General features: G+C 40.3%; 1 protein-coding gene across 1 annotated transcript in view; it reads left to right on the top strand.

The window, feature by feature from the left end:
• Nucleotides 1-183: 183 nt before the first annotated feature.
• Ca5b (carbonic anhydrase 5B) overlaps nucleotides 184-26,079 on the top strand; it is a 53,145-nt gene continuing 27,249 nt past the window's right edge. The window contains exons 1-2 of the mRNA XM_046424278.2: nucleotides 184-239; nucleotides 12,776-12,970. Of these exons, the coding sequence (XP_046280234.1) occupies nucleotides 12,829-12,970 (142 nt within the window). The 5' untranslated portion in view covers nucleotides 184-239; nucleotides 12,776-12,828. The remainder of the gene's footprint in view (nucleotides 240-12,775; nucleotides 12,971-26,079) is intronic.

The raw sequence follows: 26,079 nt of genomic DNA, 5'->3' as shown, positions 1-26,079 counted from the left end.
AGGGGCTTTGGCGAGGTGGGAGGGGTGTGGCCAGGGCGGAGGGCAGGGGCTGGCACAGTCTGGTGGGGCGTGGCCAGAGCGGTACGTAGGGAAGTAGCGGGACGCTAAAGTTTGGAGGGGGTGTGGCCTCGATGAAGGGGCGTGGCCCGAGCGTCTGGGGCGTGGCAAGCTACAAGTGGGCGAGGCTAGGACAGCCCAGTTTATGGGTCCCGGGTCCTGAGAGGCGAGCGAGCTAAGAGGTTAGTGCTGTAAGGAACCGTTCAGGTAAGGATGGGCGGCCGAGTCGAGTAGGGGCCAGAGCGGGGACAGGCAAACCCAGAGAAGGCCGTGACGCTCCCCACGACCCTCCGCCCCGCTGCTAGATGTCTCCGGGCTGGGACAGCTGTTGGTCCTGCGAGTATTTTCTGGGTTCCCCTGGGGTGCGCCGGACCAGGAGGGCCTAACTGGGCAGTCCTCTCCACCCCAGCCCTCTTCCTTCACCATGGATCACTAGACGGCCAAACCTCCCTTAGGGTTTTTTTGCACTTGACAAGTGAACACCTGTCCCAGAGCATTTGTTGGGGACGGAGGGCAATTCCTTAAGGAGGGCAAGTTGCCAGAGTTGGTTGAATCTGAATAACTCAAACGAATGTCAGTAGAGGGGGCAGAGAGAGAAGAGGGGAGGGGAGGGGAGGGGAGGGGAGGGGGGATAGTAGAGGATAGGAAAGGCAGCAGAACACAACAGACACTAGTATGGCAATATGTAAATCAATGGATGTGTAACTGATGTGATTCTGCAATCTGTGTATGGGGTAAAAATGGGAGCTCATAACCCACTTGAATCAAATTGTGAAATATGATATATCAAGAACTATGTAATGTTTTGAACAGCCAACAATAAAAAATTTAAAAAAAAAAAAGTACAGCCTATTATAAAATAGCCGGAGACGAGGATAAAGGCTACAAATCTGAGGTTGCAGTTCCAGAAACCGAGGCGCTGTAAGCTAGAACTCACTTGGCTCTTCATTGTATTTTTTTCCCCACCCCACCCCCACTCTGCCAAGAGCTGTGAACAGAATTGCAGCCGCCCCCAGAGCAGATCAGCATCATAGCTGTAACAGTGGAGAAATCTGAGCCTTCTACACTCGCAATTCTTTCTTCTGGACTTTTGTGTGTGTGTGTGTGTGCGCGCGCGCCCCACCCTAGACCTGGAGGAGAGGAACCTCCAAAATGCAAACCTTGTTGGTGGCTGAGATATATATATTTTTTTAAACTGCATTTGTTGTTAAATGCTTCTGTGCTGAAGCTGGTGGCAACTTGTTAATATTAATGCCAATGCCCTCCCCTCTTGTGAATTTTCTCTGGGAAAGTTTGAGAAATATGGTGAGTTAGTGAATACACCTTAGTTTGGATAAAACTTATTCTTTCTGAGCAACTGAAAACCACATTGCTTTCTGCTTCTTCTTCCTTTCTGATAATCTGGCCATCTCTGCCCTGCTGTTTAAAAAGTTTGCTGGGAAATAGAGAGAAGCTGCCCTGTTTCTCCAGTGAGAGAGGAGGGGTCCAGCCCCCTGAGCTGTCCCCGAACATTCCTCAGAGTGGCCACTATTTGCGAATCTGTTGGAAATGGAAAAAGCTTTCAGCTCTTTGTAGAACTTTTCTCCTTTACTCAGATAATTTTTAATAAGTACCTGGACTGGAAAGCACTGGAAGGCCAAAAGCAGCAAGGGTACAGTTCTCTGTGCCAGTACACTTCTGCCATGTTCTCCCTGAAGCCAGGCAAGAGGCTGTGACCACTCACAGTTGGAACACAATAAATTTTGAGTGAATTGTGAGTAAATGAGTGAACGTGAGCGTTTTGGAAACCTAATAGAAAAGGAAAACGTATTTCATCTCATTGGCTACAGTTAGTTGTAATATACAGAGCAATTATTAGACATGTATTTTGAAACCTTTGACTATCTCAGATTGGGATCATGTTCCAAGGAAAGAAGTGGGTGAGAGGAGGAAGCTAAGCTATCTCAGTCAAGACATGGCAAACTCATCTCAACTTTAGATTTCAGGGAATTGCAAAAGGCAATGCTTCCTTTTGATATTGGGAGGTGAGAAAACGAAGGGTCAATCTGATGAGGATCAAGTAATTTCTTTCAGTGTTATTGTAACCTTTAGGGAGAGTACATGTCTCTTTTTTGCTGCCCATTTTGCATAGATATAAGTAGTTTAATCAGGAAGAGTTCAAAACACTTGTCATATAACAAACACACAATTTATGAATGATTCTTTAAGGATTTTCAGAATCTCTGATTTTTCCATATATTTCTAAGTCTGTAAAACATTGTAGAAGGAACACATTGATCAAATCCAAAGATAGAAATAAATAATCAGTGATAGCAAAGGGTACAGAAAGCTTGGCTTCTCTGAGGCCTATTGAGCCCATGTATAAACTTAAGCACAGATTTTTCACGAACTATGGTAATGTATGATAGCAGTTCGTTGTTATGTGCTATGTCTAGTAAACATTATTTATGATTCCACAAGCTTGAACATTATGACTTCAGTGAGTAAGTTTTGAATAACTGACTCTCAATAAATTCTTACTTTTAATTTAACAGAAGGGATTGGTCTTGGACCTGAACATTAAAACACCTTGTGTATTGTCATAGGTGTTGGAAACTGAGTTTCTGTTTATTTGGATTTTCCAAGAACCTTATTCACCCCTGACCTCCAATGCCCTGTTCCTTTCTTGGATATCTTTATTCCTTCTTAGTCTATTGACATCCTTAATTGCTTCTTTTTGTCTGTCTCTCTCAGAACATCTGTAACTCTGGGAGGGAGGAGTTATTCCTTTTGTTTCTTTCTAGCTATGTAATCATTCCTGAGCACCAGAGTTGTGTTCATCAACTCCCAGACCTTTCCTCTTGCCCGGACCATTGGGCATCTCAAATCCAGTATGATAAGTGGTGCAACTACTGTCTTTTCCTTTCCTCTTTCTCATGCTAGGTTCTGTCTCTTTCTTCAGGAATTCATCCTCATTCTATCAGCATTGCTCCAGTCATAAAATCACAAGATTTTCTTCCACTTCTTTGATGGGTGCCAAGCCCTACTTTTTTTTTTTTTAATCAAACTGGCTTTTTTCTCTTTTTCTTTTTTTTTGGCGGGGGGTGGGGGACATACCAGGGATTGAACTCAAGGGCACTCAACCATTGAGCCACATCCCCAGCCCTATTTTGTATTTTATTTAGAGACAGGGTCTCACTAAGTTGCTTAGCACTTCACTGTTGCTGAGGCTGGCTTTGAACTCGAGATCCTCCTGTCTCAGCCTCCCCAGCAGCTGGGATTACAGGCGTGCACCACTACGCAAACTGGCTTTCTCTTGAGCACAATGTATCTTGCCCATCTCTACCATCGCTGCCCAGTTCAGTGCTTCGTATTCTGTCACTTGGATTATTGGAATTTCACTTCAAACTCTGGATGACCAAACCTGGTCTCCTGGTTTCTCATTGAAAACCTGTTCCACTCACAGTCTTCCCTATCTCAGTTCATGGAAACTCTATCCTTCCAGTTGCTTAGGCCAAGAATCCCACCATAATCCTTAACTACTTTCTTTCATATCTTATAGACTATATCTATAAGATATATCCAAAATCTAACTACTTCTTACCACCTCCACTTAGTTCAAGTTTCTGAATTATCCTAAACACTCTTCCTGCTTTTTTCCTTTCTGTCGCCACCCCACTACCCACTACCCAAGGTGATGTTTTTGTTTTATTTTGTTTAAAATAGGTCAAACCTAGGGCCTCACACATGCTAGGCAAGTGCTTCACCCCAAGTCCCCCCAAGGCGATTTTTTTTTTAAATATTTATTTTTTAGTTTTCGGCGGACACAACATCTTTGTTTGTACGTGGTGCTGAGGATCGAACCCGGGCCGCACGCATGCCAGGCGAGCGCGCTACCGCTTGAGCCACATCCCCAGCCCCCAAGGCGATTTTTAATAGGTCATACTGAGTTGATCTTTTTAAAAATGTAAATCAGAGTGTTACTCTTCTGTTCAAAAATCTTTAAATTATCCCCATTTCACTTCAAGCAGTAGTTCTCAACCCAGGGCAACCTCTCTCACCAAATTCTCAGGAGACTTTTTTCCCTTCAGCAGTCCTTTTTATTTTTTACTTTGAGATAGGATCTTGCTAAATTGCCAAGGATGCCCTCGAAATTGCGATTCTCCTGCTTCAGCCTCCCTGGTAACTGAGATTACTGGCATGTACCAGTGCACCTGGCTGGAGTCATTTTTTGTTGTCACACTCTAGTGTAGAGTGCATCTAGTGGCATCTAGCGGATGCTAGCCAGTAGGGATGCTGCTAAATACCCTGTAATGCAGAACAGAACACCTGTCACAACCAAGAATCATCTAGTCAAAAATGTCAACAACATAGCCAGGTGTACCACCATGTCCAGTGCACTTCAGGGTCTTGGCATGAGCATTGTCCCCTGCCTGGAATGGTCCTTCTTCTAGATGGCCATGTAATTCTCTACCTCTTTCAGTCCTTTGATCAAATTTTACTTTTTTTAATATTTATTTTTTTAGTTGTAGTTGGACACAATATCTTTATTTCATTCATTTATTTTTATGTGGTGCTGAGGATCGAACCCAGGGCCCCATGCATGCTAGGTGAGTGCTCTACCCCTGAGCCACAATCCCAGCCCCAAATTTTACTTTTTTGATGGGGCCAAATACAATACCTCTCTCCCCAATGGTACTCCAGATTCTGCTACTTTTCTTTGAATATGTTCTAATTGTCTCTACAAGTGGCTTATTTATTACATTTGTTGTTAATTGTCTGTATCTTCTGACTAGAAGATAAGTTTCATAGAGTTAAGATTTTCTTTTTTTCCCCAAGGAGCCTAGATGAGTGTCCGACATTTAGTAGATGTTCAATTAACATCTTGAAGAAAGAAAGAATAAAAGAGTGATAGCCGGGCTTGGTAGTACACAACTGGCAGCTCAAGAAGCTGAGTCAGGAGGATCTTGAGTTCAAAGCCAGCTTCAGCAACTTAGCAAAGCCTTAAGCAACTTAGTGAGACCCCGTCTCTAGATAAAAAATAAAAAGGGTTGGAGATGTGGCTCACTGGTTGAATGCCCTTGTATATGTATAACAAAAAAAAAGTTATGGATTGATGGAGGATGATTCAAAGAATCCCCTGCTTCTTGACTTGTAGCTCTACTCTTTCCCTCTCCTATCTGTTCAGCGCTCTGCTGTTAGTCATCAGAAATGATCAGTTCTTCTTCCTACACACATGGAATAATATTTGAAAGCCTTCCAGCCTCTTATTCCCCAAATTTATCTCAAATCCTCACCCAGACTCACTTTCCAATGAATCCTTTGGGCATCTACTCAGCTAACGCATTGACAAATATTAACAGCAGACTTGGAATGGTGATAGCAGACAGGTTTGGGAATTTGTTTTTCTTTTGTTTGGTCAACAGGGTGTAAAAGCAAGTCTGCAGAAGTAGGGTCCCCTGCAGTGAGGTCAGCGGACAGAGGTCCAGACTTCCAGACCACTACATGCAGGCCACCACTTGGTGATGGGCTTTGTAGAGAATGACTGAGCGAGGGAAAGTGATGTCAGGCACTCAGGAGCCTTTTCCTCCTATCCGTAAAGAGCCAATACACTTCTAGGCCACATGTCATCAGCCACCAGCCTTGGCATTGTTTGCAGACAGCATGAGTGCTGAATGGAGGTCAGTCCCCAAGGCATGAGCACAACCCTAGTGTTCATCCCAGCTTGTGGGGCCAGCTCAGCCTTCCCTCAATGCTTTCTTGATGACTGTCTGTCGGGCGGAGCCAAAGGTCATTTACTCACACTTCCTCTGAGAGTCAGGCTAACAGGCCTAAAACCTCCAAACAGCTTCTAGTGGAGCACCCTGTGCTCTGGCCACATGTGTGCCCACTCATCTGTTTGATCAGCTTTCATGGCCAGTTAGCATGCCCTTGGCCTTGCTTATCACAACCTTTCCTCTGAAGGCTGAGCCGGTACCTCCCTTCTGTTGAGTGTACATTGTACCTGCCATTAGCTTCCTGAAAATTACTAGATTATAAAAAAAGAAAAGAGTCTTTTTCACTTGTTTGCCCAGATCTCTCTGACTCTGGAATTGTTCCTTTAATAATCCTAAATTCTGCTTAGTTCAACCTCCATTGTCTTCTTCAGGCTTGATGTCTAATCACCCTACCATGTCCTCATCATTCCTGAAGTATCTCGTCTATCCCTCTGCCTTTGCCCCTTGAAAGTGTCTCAGATGCCACCCCTACTTCAAGCCTCTACTCTTTTTAAAAGTTGTTCTAATTAGTTATACATTAGAGTAGAATGCATTTTGACATGTCATACATAAACAAAGTGTAACTTCTCATTCTTCTGGTTGTACATGACATAGAGTTATACCAGTTGTATAATCATATATGTACGTAGGACCCAAGGAAGAAGAGGAGGCATTATTATTTAATGACAGAGTTTTTGTTGGGGGTAATGAAAACATTCTAAGTATAGATGGCGGCGACATTAATTAAATACATTGTGAATGTATTTAAGACTGATGAATATGTCTAATTACAATTGATTAAAATGATAAGTATTATGTACATTTTACCACAGTTTTAAAGAAAGTAACTAAAAAGAGCAGTTATTTGCTTAAATAGTTTTGGCATGTAGATTACAAGCTTTGGAGAGAGGGGAAGGGCATGGCTTATTTCATATTTATTTACACCAGTACAGTGCTGTACATAAGATAATCATTGATTATTGCTTTGATTCAGGATTGAACATCAATGGAAGAGAAGCACAAAGCTGAGGCACCTCTTCCCCATATCTCTTGTCAGGTTTTGAATTTTCATTTTAGTGTCAAATCAACTAAATTCTGATTAGTGGCAGTTGTTTGAAGTTATTGGCTTAAAATGATATTCAAAGTCATTCAAAACTGCTTTCTATTTTCTTAGTTTTGGCATTTATAGCATGGTGGCATTTTGGCATTGAGTAATAATAACTTGCATTTATCTAACCCTTCACTGCTTTTTCCAAGAACTTTCTGATAGTGTGCATTATTTGAAGTCACAGAGTCAACTTCTTACCGTGTTACTAAATAAATATTTTTCTGTTCTTCTGGTTGTAGATTCTTGCATAAGTTCAAGGGTGTGTATTATGCTTTAATCTTAAACACTTCAGTTCATATGATCCTTTTATTCTGCCATACTGCAGTTATAAATTATGCACTTTCATCTAAACATAGACTTCCAAGTTAGAACCTAAAGTTCATCATTTGAACTCTCATCTGAGATGAAGATAGTAATCCCAAGAAAGAAGTGAAGACTTTACATTAAGGGTCAGGTTGATGCCAAGAAAGTCTATAGTGTTACTGGGCTTTGGCTATTTTTGAATTTTGAAAAAAATTGAAAGTTTTCATATTCTGTAATAAATTACTACCAGAGGCTGTTTTATAAGATAATTTTTATGGAGAAGAAACTGTGCATTAGGGGGATATTTTCCTATGAGAAATATAATCATGGGTAAGTTAATACAGATATGCTGAGACTTGCTTCAAAATAACCCAGGGAGGGAAAGCAAACAGGAAGTACAAATAAAACATGATTGTCTATGAACAGGTAATTGTTGAAAAGGAATAATGGGTGCATGGATGGTTTTAGTATAGTATTCTCACTCTACTGTTGTCTCTCAATGTCCATGGAAGATTGATTCTAGAACCTCTTCAGATACCAAAATCCTCAGATGCTCAAGATATTCATATAAAATGGCATAGTCACAATGGAACCTCATAATTATGTCCAATTTTTATGTTTTTATGTATCAGTAAAAAATAAATTTAGATGGCCTCTAGATTACTTATAACACCTAATACAATATAAATGCTATGTCAACAGCTATTATACTATATTTTTAGGGAGAAATAAGGAAAAAGGTATGTATGTGTTCAATATAAATACAATTTTTTTCAAATATTTTCAATCTGCAGTTGACCAAATCCATAAATATGGAAGGCCAATAGTATTGTATTAGTTTTAAATTTTCCATAAGAGAAAATTAAGAGAAAGAAAGCAGAATCATATTCTGAATTGAGGTAATCAATAAACTATTGTTCTGTAAGGCTGCTCAGTTAATTCAGTTAAGGGAGGTATTTGAAAACAAGGTGCCATTATTCGTCTCAAGATACTATCAAGACATGGTGGCACATGCCTGTAATCCCAGCGACTCCAGAGGTGAGGCAGAAGGATCTTGAGTTCAAAGCCAGCCTCAGCAATTTAGTAAGGCCTTAAGCAACTTTGTGAGATCCCATCTCAAAATAAAAAATGGGTTAGGGATGCGGCTCAATGGTTAAGCACCTGTGGGTTCAATCCCTGGTACTAAAAAGCAAGAAGAAAAATGATACTATCAAGATAATCTCATGAATGTTTATTATGAGATGTGTTTGAAGTCCCGAGTCAAACTTTTGCATATCTTGAATATGGTACATTTTGACATACATACTTCCTCCCAAAGTGTATATCCACAAACACACAAATAAAACTATAGGCAAAACTGATCTTAATGGGTAGTGAAGTTCAAACACCTTTTAGGCAATGTACACACACTTTAGATGTCACTGGTCTGCAGACTCCAGGCAGAGTTAGTCCTGGAGGAGAGGAACCTCCAAGAGATTCACAGATGTCCTTTCAATCTTGTAAAGGCTGCAAATCTCCACCTCTGAGTCCAGCGTGTTCGTTGGCAAACTGATGCATACTCAAAGTGTGTAGGACCAGGCCAAAAGATTGGTCCAATTCTGGTCTGGGAAGATGGCTTGATGGGAGCCAGTTTGAGTTCTGCCTGGAGCCCTCAATTGTTCCTTGGAGTCTAGAGATAGGAAGTAATTTTCCTGTCTGTTTTCATTGGACGTGGCTTATGGGGTAATTTTCTCTCCTTTCACTCAGGTGGAGTCTTTTCCTTTCTAGCTCAGAAGGAGCAGGGTCAAACAGCAATACAGAAAAGAGTCAGGTCACAGGCAATTAAAAATAGGGATGTGCATAAAGAGAGAGGAAGATGGAATCACACTGTTTGACTCCTTGCTCAGCATTGATGGGGATCGTGATGTGGGGTTTTGTTTTGTTTTTTAATTTTACACTCAGAAAGAAAAATTCAAGTCTGTATACTAACTGCATCTTTAGTGTCCCCTGAGTTTCTCTTGTGCCTTGGCTCCCCATCCCCCAAGTCCAGGCCAAACTTCTGAGAGTCCTCCTTTTGACAGGAGAAGGCAGAATCTGTGAACTCATTTACTGTGTTTTCCTTATTCATCTTCTTTAAAAATAAGGACATTATTGATGTGAAATTTAATGTAAAATGAACCTCTCTTGCTGGGCATGGTCGTGCACAACTATAATCCTAGCGGCTTGGGAAGCTGAGGCAAGAGAATCACGAGTTAAAAGCCAGCTTCAGCAACTTTTCGAGGCCCTAAGCAACTCGGCAATACCCTGTCTATAAATAAAATTTAAAAAGGGCTGAGGATGTGCTCAGTGGTTAAGTGCCCAGGGTTCAATCCCTGGTACCAAAAAAAAAAAAAAAAAAAAACTCACTTAAGTGAAGAATTCAGTGGCATTTAGTAATCATAAGTGTTGTGCAACCACCTCTTCTATCTAGTTCCAAAACATTTTCATCACCCCAAAAAGAAACCTGGAGCCCTCTCAGCAGTCACTGCCGGTTTCCCCTTTCACTCTCCCCCTAGCAACCTCCAGTCTGTCTTCTGTCTCTGCAGATTTCCCCTAAGCATTTCATGTGCTTTTTTTTTTTTCCCAAGACAATGTATTTAACTTTACAACAGATGGAAAACTCCCTGATTGGTTTCAGTTGTGACGCACAGATGGTTTTTAGATTGCCTTTTGGTGGACACCCATGCTGAGCAAGATTTTTCAATCTTCAAAACACTCAAGACTCAACAGAGGTTCTGCATTTCATATTGGTTTATAGTTCCAAGTGTCTTCCATTTTGGCACAGATTCCCTTTGAGGTACAGGGACACAGACAAAGCCATCTCTTTTAAAAATGAGTTTGTTCGCCTTAATTTCTTTATGTGACAAAAGCAGATGATGATAGCATAGTCTTTAATTCTTATTTAGTCAGTAGCAGTAGTGGTGCCAGAAATTAATAACATCCCTTGTGTGTGGCTTCTTTTACTTTGGCATCATGTTTTTTAGATTCATCACATTATAGTGTGTCCTTTTTATGACTTTCATCATCTTAGACTCACAGCATCCAACACAGTGCTAGAACAAATGAAATGATAATAAATGTTGAAGTGAAAATGTGCACTGAGAGAATTCCCATCCTTGAGAGACTAGGATAGTTTATACACAGGTAAGTTCTTCTTTTAGATCAAACAGGACTTTGTGAGTCCTTCAGGTCCTATAAGTAGAAGTATGAGACTCTCCTCTTAAAGAACAGTATTTAAAAGCATATAAAAAAGTTCAAGTCGGGCCAGGTATGGTGGTGCAAACCTGTAATTCCTGTAATTAAGTCTCGGGAGGCTGAAACAGGAGGTCTGGGTTCAAAGCCAGCCTCAGCAACTGTGAGACACTAAGCAACTCAGTGAGATCCTGTCTCATTGGGGATGTGGCTCAGTGGTTGAGAGTCCCTGAATGTTCAATCTCAAGTAACTCCCTCCAAAAAAAAAAAAAAAAAATACAAGCGGGATGTGGTGGCACACACCTATGATCCCAGAGACTCTGTGGGAGGATCGCAAGTTTGAGGCCAGCTTCAGCAACTTAATGAGACTCTGTCTCAAAATAAAATGTGCTCTGGGTGTCAGTAACTCAGTGGTAGAGTGTCCCTGGATTCAGTCCCCAGTACCTAATAATAATAATGATGATGATTATAATAATGATGCAAGCAACTCATGTGGGCTGAGGGTATAACTCAGTGGTAGAGCACTTGCCATATTAGAGGCCCTGGGATCCCCAGTATTGCAATAAAGTAAAATACAAGGTAAAGCAAAACAAAATAAAAACAACCCTACAAATGGGTAATGGTACCAATTGAAAAAAGGAAAGACCTTTAGTACTGTCCCCAAACATGCAGGTAGTCACATCACAGTTCTCTATTCTTGAAATTAGAATCAACATCTTCCCCATCACCAAAGGAGCCTGCTCAGGTCCCTCATCTTGCACTCCCCGAACACCCATTGTGTATCAGGAACTGTGTCCCTAAGAAATGAAGCTATAATGCTGTGTCTCTAAGAGACACCACCCCTCCCACTATGGAGCTTAGGTGCTGGGGAGGATGGGTCGCAGTCTGCCTTCCCAATCAGGTACTTAATTGAATTGCAGTAAGCACTCTGCTGCAGAAGAGTGCCCATGCCGGGTTAACCTGGGGAGCACATGGTTGGGGGAAAGTTTAAAGCAAGTGGCTCTGGAGTCAGTCATCTGAAGGAATCAACCAGACACAGAGGTAAGGAGAGTGGCCCAGGGAAAGAAGACCATCTTCACCTGCTGCAGAGGGCCTAAGGAGCTGGAGAAACTGAAGTCCACCTGGCTGGTGGGCAAGCAGGAGAACAAATGGACTCAAAGGGGCTAGGAGCTCAGTGGGGCCAGGTCTATGCAGTCATACCAGTCATGGTCACTCAACATCAGTCATGTCCCCAACAGCTGTCTGGAGGCATCCCAAGTAATCACACAAAACACTCGAAAAATCTATAGTGGAATGAATAGGGAACCAAGAGAAGTGTTTGTTTTCAGTTTCAGAACTTGTTTATTCACTTGGGACAGGATTTTGCAGGAAAAGTGGATGAAGCAATAATGGAGCAGGGGTACAGGGCTGGTAGGCGAAAAGTGTTCAAAGTTAATATTACCAATTTCAGAACCCCATGTTGGATACCTTGCAAAGCATCATCTTCTGAGATTTTTACTGGGAGAGGTGCAGAGAGTGACAGTTCAAGAGTAACATTGTCTGTTTTTCCCATGTTCTGGAGCCATAACATTACAACAAGAATGGGCAAAGAGTCACAGATTGTATTTAAGCTTAGATTTCAAAACCACCCATGACTATTTTGGCAGTATATATTATTTTTAAATTTTTTTTATTTCCTTCCTTCCTTCCTTCCTTCCTTCCTTCCTTCCTTCCTTCCTTCCTTTCTTTCTTTCTTTCTTTCTTTCTTTTCTTTGTTGTTGTTGTTTTCAAGCAATCCAAAAGCAGATGATTGTTTTTATTCAGCCTGGAGGGAATTTTAATCATTGAATCCTTCCTATATGGAAATACCATGCTGGGTAATGAATTGGGATTTCAGGGAGTAATTTTTTGTTTGTTTGTTTAAGAAACCAGCCACTAACAGTGGTGCATGCCTGTAATCCCTGCAGTTTGGGAGGCTGAAGCAGGACGATCACAAGTTTGAAGCCAGCCTCAGTAACTTAGTGAGACCCTAAGCAACTTATTAAGACCCTATCTCAAAAAATAAAATAAAAAGGGCTGGGGATGTTGCTCAGTGGTTAAGCACTCCTGGGTTTAATCCCCAGTACCAACAGTTTTTTTATTCATGTAGATGAGGAGAATGTTTTCTCTGGGCCTCAAGTATTTGCCAGCCCTGAAAGGCAGGGCATATAAGTCATCTGGACACAGCCTAGTGAGGAACAAAGAGTTTGAAACACAAAAGTGAATAAAACTATTGACTGTCCCTTGCCCTCCCCCCCCACCTCAGGGTGTGAACTTAGATGTTTCCACATGATTTTCTTTCTCTATTGGTCACAGCTTTTCCTCTTCTGCCCTCCTCCTCTAGGTTTTGAGGTTCCTGCAAACTATTTGGAAACTGACAGAGATTTCCAGCTAGAGATGGTGGTGATGAATAGCTTGAGGGTCATTCTTCAAGCCTCTCCATGCAAATCACCGTGGAGAAGTTTCCAGGTTCTGCGGTCCACGCCAGTGAGGCCCTGCAGTCTCTACACCTGCACTTATAAAAGCCGGAACCGAGCCTGTGAGTACATTTTCCTAAAGAGAACAAAATCGCTTGTTTGGTTTTTATAACGATCATTTGTGTTAAGCATTTGTAGATACGGCGTCATTGGCAGTCTGGTGTGATTATATGTTGTAATTTTGAGACAGGGTCTTGCCAGGTTGCTTAGGGCCTTGCTAAATTGCTGAGGCTGGAGTTGAACTTGTGATCCTCCTGCCTCAGCCTCCCAAGTTGCTGGGATTACAGGTATACTACTATGCTAACTTTTCTATTGATCCTCTAAAATAAATGTGGAAAGTTCTTTCTTGGTCAGGTTTAGTATACTAAAATGGTGCAGAAATTGGACAAATAAGACGTCCAGTTTCAAATATCTTGGAATCTGATTATCTTGGGAAGCTGAGGCAAGACGATAACAAGTTCAAGGCCAGCCTCAGCAACTTAATGAAACCCTAAAAAACTTTTTTTTTTTTTAATGGTACTGACAATTGAATTCAGGGGTGCTCTACCACAAGCTACATCCCTAACTCTTTATTTTTATTTCAAAACAGAGTCTTGCTAAGTTACTAGGCTGGCCTCCAATTTGTGATCTTTCTGCCTCTGCCTCCCAAGTCACTGGGCTTAAAGCTGTGGACCACCAGGCCTCAGAACCAGCTGTTTTTATTGTTTCTTGTTAGTAATGATCTTTTTACTAAGGGCAATCCACAGAGTACAAATTATTTCAGTAAATCTTAAGTTTCTGGAAGTTGCTTTAATTTTTGCAAGCAAGTCAGTGGCTTCACACTAAGGGATATTCTAACCGGAATTACAAATCCTGGAGTTAATTCTAGCTGACTAACTTGATAGTATGTATTCTGCTGTAAACACAGAAAATCAAGTGAGCCAGAAGGTGGTCTCTCAAACCTCTGATTCTTGCCCTGGGAATACAAATTAATGTCCACATCAGGATGTTGTAGGGATTCTCAACCATGACCTTGACATGGTAGGTGGGTCATTGTTGTTGGGAACTCTCCTGAGAATGGCAGGGTGTTGAGCAGCATCCCTGGCCTCTTACCCACTAGATGCCAGTACGACTCCCACCCAGTTATAAGAACCACAAATTTCTGCAGGGAACTGAGGATGTAGCTCAGTGATAGAGCGCTTGCCAAGTATGTTTGAGGCCCTGAGTTCAATCCCTGCCACCAGAAAAAAAAAGTCAGCAGACATTGTCAAACAAGCTCTTGGGGACAAAATTGCCCCCACCATTAAGAACAGTCAAGGTGCTGGGAGAGGATGTGGGTATTTGTGGAAAGATGAGTTTGAGTTTATGGAGAGATGAAGTGGCTAAGCATAGCATTCAAGAGAAATTTTTCATGTTTTCCATTATTAAAAGAAATTGACACAAAATTTTCAAATGTGGGCTTGCATCCAGGTTGGTCTGGATTTCTGTTTGTTGTTGTTGTTGATCCTCTTTGACCCCAAATATATACAATACAAAGAATGGGTAAAAATTGAATGCTTATAAATTAGTAATGCTAATCTAGCTAAATTCAAAGGCTTGAAACTGTTTCATAAATATAATTTTATTGTATGTTTATTTTCTTTCCTTCCTCATTGACTGTATTCTCATTAAATTAAACTGGCCTGAGTCATAATAAATTTCTGGTTGTTAGGTGTGGCTTCCTACCAGCATGCCCACATCCTACTCAGACTGGCGCTCTATGACCTAAGGCTTAAAATGGAAAAAATTAGTCATATTTAGTGAGTTACCAAAGATTTCCTTTTTTTTTTTTTTTTTTTTTTACAGAAAGATGAAAGTTAAACATCTAAAGTTCTGCATGCTTTTGTCTTTAGGACAGTTGAGGTACTTCTTTTATTTCTGACAAAAAAAAAACTGCAGTGGTTTGGGGAGGTGGGGTTTCACTAGATTAATTTACCACATCATATGACACATTCTTGTTTCCAAGTTGGTAGGACAAATGACATGGTCACCATTTATTTGGCTTTTGGTATACTGCACTGTCCTGACTTGCTTTCACTCAGGAGAACATTATCGTCTTTGCTTTCTCACTGACCATTTCCTCTTCTGTTATCCTGACCCCTCGCCTACTTACCTGTGTAGACAGCACTCGTTGTTTTTGGAAGGCCGAGAATACACTGGACCAAGAACCACCTAAGATTGTTAAGGGTTAGAAACTCAGTGTTAGGACTTGCTTAGTATGGGTGAGGCCCTGATTTCAATTTCTAGCACCAAACAACAACAACAAAAACTACCACCCCCTCCCCCCCCAAAAAAAACCCTTTAGTATTACTAAATTCTACAAGTACTACTACTATGGTTACTAATTCGACTAGTACTGCAATTGTTATCATTAACTGTATTATCATTATCTTTATTTTCATCATAGGCTCAGTGCCTGCCTCAGGTGTTTAAATCTGACCATTTTAAGATGAAATGAAGCAGAGTAAGGAATAAATCAAGTGGGAGGTTGTGAAAAATTCAGAAAACAACATTGTAGGTCAGCCTTGAGATCTGTGCCTTTACCTTAGCTCCCTGCCCTCCTACCAAGTAATCACTGGCTGTCAACTCAAATTGCTGTTTGCTGTTATCTCAAGAAGCAGGCAGCCTTGTTGGGGACTTACGGACTGTACACCAGTTACCCATGATGGAAATCAAATCAGTTTCACCTAGGGTATCATCTAATGACATTTAGCCTAATCATTACATTAAAAAATTTAGGCACAAGATCTTGGACCATAGAAAAATGAATTTGATAATTTAGTACATCTTAATAATTATATATATCAAGAATACAGTCTAGGATGGAAATGGTATATATTTGTTATTATTACAATGATTTTTTTTTTTTTTTTTTTTTTGCCGGAGGACTGGGGATTAAACCCAGGGCATTTACCACTGAGCTACATCCCTAGCTATATCCCCAGCCTCCCCCACCTTTTCTTTTTTTTTTTTTGGTACCGGGAATTAAACTCAGGGGCACTCGACCACTGAGCCACATCCCTAGCCCTATTTTGTATTTTATTTAGAGACAGGGTCTCACTGAGTTATTTAGCACCTCACTTTTGCTGAGGCTGGCTTTGAATTCGCGATCCTCATGCCTCAGCCTCCTGAGCCTCTGGCATTACAAGTGTGCACCACTGACCCCGGCTTATTTTTAATTCTAAGACAGGGTCTTGCTAATTTGCTGAGGCTGACCTTGAACTTGCCATCCCACTGCCTCAGTCTCCTGAGTTGATAGAATCGTGGGAATGTACCACTGTGCCTGGCTTCCAGTGATTCTTTTTTTTTTAAATATTTATTTTTTAGTTGTAGTTGAACAAAATACCTTATTTTTATGTGGTGCTGAGGATCAAACCCAGAGTCTTGCACTCTATCGCTGAGCCACAACCCCAGCGCCCCCAGTGATTCTTAATGTTCAAGGTCTCCCTACTTTTAGAATGATGACAAACATTTTAGGATAACTTGAACTAGAACTGCAGTGTACAAAATGTAGCCAATAGCCCCATGTGAATATTTATATGTAAATTTAATTTCATTCATATATTATAGCCACATACACTTTGTTTCCACCACACTGGATATTCCCATCATCAAAGTTCTGACAGCACTGATCTATATTATAACTGAACAGTTACAATGTTGTTCTATTATTTCTCTATTTAATTTTGAAAAATACAAATAAAGCCTGGAAAACAATATTAAAAAGCCTGTCAGTGTTTTCTCAAGGAACTCTGATAATCCCTAGATAACTTACATCCAGGATGTCCCAGACTGTTGTATTAATATTCAAATACCTTGAGAAACAATGGGCCCATTAAGATCACCTTAAAATTGCATAGTGGCCTCAGAGTTACCTTAGGCTCTCTAAGACCAACAAATAACCCTGGAACTGACCACAGGAAGTTTGGGCTTTATTTTCCTGTGCTGGTCATGACATGGGTATCTTGTGGTTAATGGACTCAGCATCAAAGTGCCTTTTGCAGCCACATGCTGCAACATGGCAATTTATGATTCTCTCATTGTCCTCAACAAAATCATGTGCAGGATCCCTGCCTGCAACTGCACTAAGGCCAAAGATGGTCTTCAATTACATGAGAAAACAGCACACTCCAAGGGGGAAGAAAAGAGTCCAGTGGCAAGGCACAGGCTAAAAAGCCACTGAGGGTATAGAACGATGCTGTCCAGTAAATAAATAATGTAAGCCACAAATATGACCCATATAGGTAATTCTATATTTTCTAATAATCACATTACTAAGGTGGATACACAGATAAGATTAATTTTACTGTTGAATTTTATTTAACCCAATAAATCCAAAATATTATCATTTTAACATGAAGTGATGATAAGAATTATAAATGAATTTTTAAGTCTTTATTTTATGCTATGTTTTCAAAGTCCCTAGTGTCATTCATTATAGCACATCTCAATTTAGACACATGGCAAGTGGCCACCATATTGATAAACTCAGGTATAGAAAGTGGGGAAGTCCTAAATTTTGATGTTCTAAATTTAATTACAGAGGGCCTGGGGGTGGAAGGGAAAAGAGATAGAGAAGGTCAAATGCTTCTCTTGTGGGCTGTCTTCCTATCCCAAAGCTTCCCCTATCACAGGAGAGTGGAGAGCTGAAGTTCTAAACCTCGATTCTTGTGTCTTGATGAAAGAAAATTTAAAGTCAGACATGAAAAGCCAAGTAAGATAATTTTTTTTTTTTTTTGGTATTGGGTATTGAACTCAGGGGCACTCAACCACTGAGCCACATCCCCAGCCCTATTTTGTATTTTATTACAGACAGGATCTCAATGAGTTGCTTAGGGCCTCCCTGTTGCTGAGGCTGGCTTTGAACCCGAGATCCTCTGCCTCAGCCTCCCCAGCTGCTGGGATTCCAGGTGTGTGGCACTGCACCTGGCTAAGACAGTTTTATTAAGTGAAAGTAAAGTAAGGCTAAAGGAGAGAGAGAGAGAGAGAGAGAGAGAGAGAGAGAGAGAGAGAGAGAGAGAGAGAGAGAGACCTTCTGAAACACATTGAGAAACCTGTGGCCATAAATCCTAACTTTACAATGAGTCAATAGATGATCTTCCTTTCTTGACATATTTATTAATTGTTTTCCCTTGTTTCCACCTGCTTATTCTCAGGGTTATCATACCTGTTGTTGTTCTACAAGTTACTTGATTGTTCACTAAGGCTATTCAGAGAAGCCCCATGACCCTCCTGTGTTATTTGTTTACATTTCATGCTCATCACTAACTACTATCTAACATCCCTGCTTCAGATAATCCTGCCCCTTTAATCTGTAGCCAATGTAGGTTTGATGTAAATAATTTATGCCTTCCTTTCTCAAAATTTCATTTTAAAGTACTGTGTATGTGTGTGTGTTGTGTTGTGTTGTTTTTTTGGATCCAGTGACATTTTTCCAAGTGCTTTCTAGTCTTGGTTTTGGGAGCTTCAGAAACTTGTCCCAGGACTGCTACTTTATTTCTGACTAACACCTAACCTGCATTGGTGTGGTGGACCTTTTTGCTTCAGAGATCCTTTGGTCTCTTCCAGGTTTGGTTTAACAAGGGAATGGGTGTTGAGAAGTCAGAGCAGCTAAAGGGATGATTAAACTTAGGATAGAATTGGCAGGGAAGGGGAAAGAACTGACTTTGAGAACCTGCAAGTATTTTTTAATATTTTGAGAAACAGGTAGATCTAATCATGAGATCCCAGGAGCTATTTGGGTAAACCAGTTTGCCTGGTAGAGAGATAATGGGTGTGAGGTAAGAATGGACAACCTGGCATTGACTCTGTTTTTTCTCTATCAGTAAAATAACCATTTAGGGGCTGGGGCTGTAACTCAGTGGTAGAGAACTTGCCTAGCATGTGTGAGGCACTGGGTTTGATCCTTAGTACTGCATATAAATAAATAAATATCCATTGACATCTTAAAAATTTTTTTTAAAAAATATCATTTTAAAAAAGTTGTAAAAATATGACTATTTAGTGCCTCCTCTGTGCCTAGTACCAGGTTTAGCCCTGGAAGCTACAAAAAAAGTGCAGGACATGGGCCCCATAGGCTTGGGGTTGACACAGGCCCTTTGAGCAGATAAAGCAAACACACATTACATAAGGGATTCTGGGTGCTAAATGGTGTGAATGAATGCACTGTGAGTTTAAAAAATCAAAGATGAGAGTGGCTGGAAAAAGTGTCATCCCAAGGAGAAGATGTGCAGTGGAAGATCTCCTAAGTGGTAAGGAGAATGAAGGTATCTAAGCACAAGCAAAAAGAGCTCACTCTGTGCAGGTGGCAGTTGTAATAAAAGTGGCGCAGTCAAGGGTGGTGGCATGATAAGAAAAGCAGCAGGGGAGACAAGGGCTTGGGAAGGAGGAGGAGGAGGAATGGGATAAGTGAGAGAAGCTTGAATAGGAGCACTGGGGCCCTTGGACACAAGTTACAGGTTGATGTACAGTTGTTAGCATGAATGCAACACGGCAAAGCTGATGATTTAGGGAAACTGCTGAGGGTCAGAACACAGGATCCAGGGGTGTGAGGGAGGAGGGAGAGCCCCCAAGAGGCTTCATATGAAGTCTGGGGTTTAGGGGCCTCAACTTGGGTAGTGATTATGGGCAAGGCAAGGAAGAAATGACCTGAAAGATTCTTCAAGAAGAAATAATATGGTGATCAGTGGGGTAAGAGGAAATAAAGCAAGAAGGAGAATCAAACTGCCTTAGTGTGTTCAAGCTGCTATACAAAATACCTTAGCCTGGGTGACTGATGAAACGTTGGATTGAACCTGGAGTGCTTTCTCACTGAGCTACATCCTTAACCCTTTTTATTTTTTATTTTGCTAAGTTATCTTGCTAAGTTGCTGAAGCTGGCCTTCAACTTGTGATCCTCCTGCTTCAATCTTCCAAATCACTGGAATTATAGGCATGGGCTACCATGCCATCTCAACTATGAGATTATTATTATTATTTTGGTACCAAGAATTGAATCCAGGGGTGCTTTACCACTGAGTCACATCCCCAGCCCTTTTTTATATTTTATTTAGAGACATGATCTCAGAGAGTTGCTTAATACCTCACTGTTGCTGAGGCTGGCTTTGAACTTGCGATCCTCCCACATCCCTCGGCCTTCTAAACTGCTGGGATTATAGGCATGCACCACTGTGCCTGGCTATGAGATTCTTAATGATAGTGTTATTTTGCTCACTTAAGCCATGGTTGATACAATCACTATCTTTGTTTATTTCACTTTTTTCTACATAAGAAAAACTTGAAAATAAAGCCTGTATTAGAATACAAAACAGCTTCCTATTTTGAGGGAAAATATGAGCAACTACCAGGAAATTATTTCAATCTGCTTTTTGTTTAAGGAAGAGAAAGGGGAGGGAAGAACAAAAATGTGAGTTTATCTTTAGAAAAACAAACCCTTGGCAATGCTGGCTTCAATAAGGGGACAGTGACTAAGTCCCTCCACTTCCAATGGGGGATGGTCTAGGGTAATAAAAGAAGAGGTGGTCACAGGAAGGAAATTCCTCTGGGAGCTGAACTTGTAAACCAAAGGGCATAAATTGATGGCATTATGGTCATAAAAGGGCAGTGAAGGAATGAACCCAGTTTTCTTGTGTTAGTTAATTTTCTGGGGTGTAAGAGTTGATGATTTCCATTTCCTGGATGAAGTGGCCAACAATTAAGGATGACCGAGGGCATCATTTTAGGGACCTGATCACTATTCCAGTTCTTCCATAGTCTTCAGAGGAGACCCTCATGAACTGGCTTTGAGTTTGAATTCTCTAATTCTCAAAGTCTGAGCATCTTAAAAAAAAGGGGTGGGAAGCGCAAGCCCTCATGCTGTGTCCGTTGGAGCTTGGGCGGTGTTTTCTCCTGCTGGGTGTCGGAACCCGGAGCTCTCCAGACTTCAACACTCTGGAACTCACACAAGTGACCTTCTAGGCTCTTCTGCCTTCGGGCTTGGGACTGAGAATTGCACCATCTCCTTCCTTGAGGCAGAGGCCTTGGGACTTGGGCTCTGTCACGCCACCGGCTTCTCTAGAGCTCCACCTTCTGGTCTTCTTTTGAGACTTCTTGGCCTCCCTGACTAAGCTCCAGGGAACTTTACAAGATCAAGAATATTTCATTCAGAAGAAGATGGCCGCTGCGCACGGGGGTTGCTGAAGTGCTGAGCGTGGTGCTCAGAGCAGCGGCTTTAATCGAGATTTCGCACAGCGTGTAAGAGCTCCTTTCACCATTAATCTGTAGCGGACCAATTTGCCAAGCAGCAGGAAGAACAAAGAGATCGAAAAAGAGACGCTTGGCTCCCGGACGCTTTGCCACCCAGAGCTGCGGGCGCTTTGCTCCCATCTGCTTCCTCTTTCGCTTCGCTCCGGGCAGAAAAGGTGAATGTGTAATCAGCAGTGGATTAGAACTGACATCAGGGGCAGAGGAGATAACTGCATTGAAACCAGCGCAACAGGGCTCCCAGGAGCAGCAGACATGGCGTGTAGCCAGCATTGTGGTGAGCGTCACAGGTGAGCGCGGCCTGGCTTGAGGAAACACAAGAGAAGGCCCTAGACACTCAGGATTGGAGACCCGCCCAGTCTAGGAGAAAGAGCTGCTACACAGTGATTGGTTCCCACTTAGTGAGAGGAGAAGCTTGACCCAGTGGGCACAGCTCCACCTACTGGAAGAGAAATTAATCGAACTCTATGACTGCATTTATTATTATTATTATTATCATTTTTTTTTCTTTTTCTTTTTTTCTCTTTCATTTTCAATTTTTTTGTTGTTGTTCTTTAACTTTTTTTAATGTTTCTAATTTTTTTAAATTCTTTTATTTTTATTATTATTATAATTTTTTTAATTTTAATTTTCATTATTTTTATTATCATTATTATTTTTGTAAAAAAAAATTTTTTCTTTTCTTTCTTTCTCTATTTTCTAACTTTTTTTGAGTGTGTTTTGTTTTTGTTTCTTTTGTCTTTTCATTTCTTTTTAATTTTCTTATTCCCCCTTCCTTGAATTCTACCTGCCTACTCTCATTCTCTTTAGTGACTTCTTCCCCTCCCTTCTAATATCTTTCCTCCCAAGCATCAAATAAATTTATAAGAGTAAACAGTAACTCAGCAGTCAAGCAGAACAAGAAGTAACATGAGCAGCATAAAAAAGCAAGGAAGAAAAGGGGTACAAACAATGAAGGACAGCCTAAACATTCAGGAGGACCTAGAGTCAGCAGAAAAATGGTCATATAAAGAACTCAAGGAATACCTTAGACAGATGGAATGGAACCTTAAAGAGGATATGAGACAGCAAATCCAACAGTGAAAGAACACTTTGAAAATGAATTACATAAACAGATAAAAGAAGAAGTTAAGCATCTTTATCAGGAGATAGAGATTATAAAAAAAATCAAACAATAATTCTAGAAATGAAGGAAACGATAAACCAAATTAAAAACTCAATTGAGAGTATCACTAACAGAGTGGAGCAAGTAGAAGCCAGAACGTCAGATAATGAAGACAAAATATATCATCTTGAAAAGAGCCTAGCCAACTCAGAAAGGCTGGTTAAAAATCACGAGAGAAACATCCAAGAGATATGGGATAACATAAAAAAACCAAACCTACGAGTCATCGGGATAGAAGAAGGTACAGAGATTCAAACCAAGGGAATGAGTAGCCTGCTGAATGAAATAATTACAGAAAACTTTCCAGAAATAAAAAAGGAAACAGATATACAAATTTTAGATGCATACAGGACACCGAGCACACAAAATCACAGTAGACCAACGCCAAGACACATTGTTATGAAGATATCCAATATACAGAACAAAGAGAAAATATTAAAAGCTACAAGAGAAAGGAGGCAGATTACATTCAGGGGTAAACCAATAAGGTTAACAACGGATTTTTCATCACAGACGCTGAAAGCGAGAAGATCCTGGAACAACGTAATTCAAACACTGAAAGACAATGGATGCCAACCAAGAATTCTGTATCCAGCAAAATTAAGCTTCAGGTACGACAACGAAATAAAAATCTTTCATGATAAACAAAAGCTAAAAGAATTTGCAGCCAGAAAACCAGCATTGCAAAGCATCTTGAGCAAAACACTACATGAGGAAGAAATGAAAAACAATAACCAAAACCATCAGTGGGAAGTGCCTCTATAAAAACAGAGGGCGGGGGGAAAGCTAACCATGGAGAAACAAACTAAATTAAATTAAAAAAAAAGAAGATAAATAATCAAACATGGCTGGAAGTACAAACCATATATCAATAGTAACTCTAAACGTTAATGGCTTAAACTCTCCAATAAAGCGACATAGGCTGGTAACATGGATTAAAAAAACAAATCCAACAATATGCTGCCTCCAGGAGATACATCTGATTGCAAAAGACATACACAGGCTGAAGGTGAAAGGTTGGGAAAAAATATACCACACACACAGTCCTCGTAAGCAAGCAGGGGTGGCCATCCTCATATCGAATAAAATCAACTTCAAGACTAAGTCAATCAAAAGGGATAAGGAAAGACATTATATACTGTTAAAAGGAACCATTCACCAACAAGACATAACAATTATCAATATTTATGCACCAAATAATGGTGCTGCGACGTTCATAAAACAAATTCTCCTCAAGTTCAAGAATCAAATAGACCACAACACAATAATTATGGGTGACTTCAACACACCTCTCTCACCATTTGACAGATCCTCCAAACAAAAGTTGAATAAAGAAACTATAGAACTCAATATCACAATCAACAACCTAGACTTAACTGACATATATAGAATATATCAACCATCATCAACTGGATATACTTTTTTCTCAGCAGCACATGGATCCTTCTCAAAAATAGACCATATATTATGCCATAGGGCAACCCTCAGTAAATATACAGGGGTGGAGATAATCCCATGCATTTTATCTGATCGTAATGGAATGAAACTGGAAATCAATGATAAAAGAAGGAAGGAAAAATCCTACATCACATGGAAAATGAACAATATGTTACTGAATGATCAATGGGTTACAGAAGACATAAAGGAGGAAATAAAAAAATTCTTAGAGATAAATGAAAATACAGACACAACATATCGGAATCTATGGGACACAATGAAAGCAGTTTTAAGAGGGAAATTCATTGCCTGGAGGTCATTCCTCAAAAAAAGGAAAAACCAACAAATAAATGAGCTCACACTTCATCTCAAAGCCCTAGAAAAGGAAGAGCAAAACAACAGCAAATGTAGCAGAAGGCAAGAAATAATTAAAATCAGAGCGGAAATCAACGAAATTGAAACAAAAGAAACTATTGAAAAAATGAACAAAACTAAAAGTTGGTTCTTTGAAAAAATAAATAAGATCGACAGACCCTTAGCCATGCTAACGAAGAGAAGAAGAGAGAGAACTCAAATTACTAACATACGGGATGAAAAAGGCAATATCACAACAGACGCTACAGAAATACAGAAGATAATTAGAAATTATTTTGAAAACCTTTATTCCAATAAAATAGAAGATAGTGAAGACATCAATAAATTCCTTAAGTCATATGATTTGCCCAGACTGAGTCAGGAGGATACTCACAACTTAAACAGACCAATATCAGTAGATGAAATAGAAGAAGCAATCAAAAGACTTCCAACCAAGAAAAGCCCAGGACTGGATGGGTATACAGCAGAGTTTTACAAAACCTTTAAGGAAGAATTAATACCAATACTTTTCAAGCTATTTCAGGAAATAGAAAAAGAGGGAGCTCTGCCAAATTCATTCTATGAGGCCAACATCACCCTGATTCCGAAACCAGACAAAGACACCTCAAAGAAAGAAAACTACAGACCAATATCTCTGATGAACCTAGATGCAAAAATCCTCAATAAAATTCTGGCGAATCGGATACAAAGGCACATCAAAAAAATTGTACACCATGATCAAGTAGGATTCATCCCTGGGATGCAAGGATGGTTCAATATACGGAAATCAATAAACGTTATTCACCACATCAATAGACTTAAAGATAAGAACCATATGATCATCTCAATAGACGCAGAAAAAGCATTTGACAAAGTACAGCATCGCTTTATGTTCAAAACATTAGAAAAACTAGGGATAACAGGAACTTACCTCGACATAGTAAAAGCTATCTATGCTAAGCCTCAGGCTAGCATCATTCTCAATGGAGAAAAATTGAAGGCATTCCCTCTAAAATCTGGAACAAGACAGGGATGCCCTCTATCACCACTTCTATTCAATATAGTTCTCGGAACACTGGCCAGAGCAATTAGACAGACGAAAGAAATTAAAGGCATAAAAATAGGAAAGGAAGAACTTAAATTATCACTATTTGCAGGTGACATGATTCTATACCTAGAAGACCCAAAAGGGTCTACAAAAAAACTACTAGAACTAATAAATGAGTTCAGCAAAGTGGCAGGATATAAAATCAACACGCATAAATCAAAGGCATTTCTGTATATCAGCGACAAAACTTCTGAAACGGAAATGAGGAAAAACACTCCATTCACAATATCCTCAAAAAAAAATAAAATACTTGGGAATCAACCTAACAAAAGAGGTGAAGGATTTATACAATGAAAACTACAAAACCCTAAAAAGAGAAGTAGAAGAAGATCTTAGAAGATGGAAAAATATACCCTGTTCATGGATAGGCAGAACTAACATCATCAAAATGGCGATATTACCAAAAGTTCTCTATAGGTTTAATGCAATGCCAATCAAAATCCCAACGGCATTTCTTGTAGAAATAGATAAAGCAATCATGAAATTCATATGGAAAAATAAAAGACCCAGAATAGCAAAAGCAATTCTAAGCAGGAAGTGTGAATCAGGTGGTATAGCGATACCGGATTTAAAACTATATTACAGAGCAATAGTAACAAAAACAGCATGGTACTGGTACCAAAACAGGCGGGTGGACCAATGGTACAGAATAGAGGACACAGAGACTAATCCACAAAGCTACAACTATCTTATATTTGATAAAGGAGCTAAAAGCATGCAATGGAGGAAGGATAGCATCTTCAACAAATGGTGTTGGGAAAACTGGAAATCCATATGCAACAAAATGAAACTGAATCCCCTCCTCTCGCCATGCACAAAAGTTAACTCAAAGTGGATCAAGGAGCTAG

Source organism: Marmota monax, unplaced genomic scaffold, assembly GCF_021218885.2.
Source record: "Marmota monax isolate L192 unplaced genomic scaffold, Marmota_monax_Labrador192_F-V1.1 WCK01_AAM20220418_F8-fsc00089, whole genome shotgun sequence".
NCBI lineage: Eukaryota > Metazoa > Chordata > Mammalia > Rodentia > Sciuridae > Marmota > Marmota monax.
The sequence above is the reverse complement of the archived record's forward strand: the minus strand, read 5'-3'. Positions and strand labels throughout refer to the sequence as shown.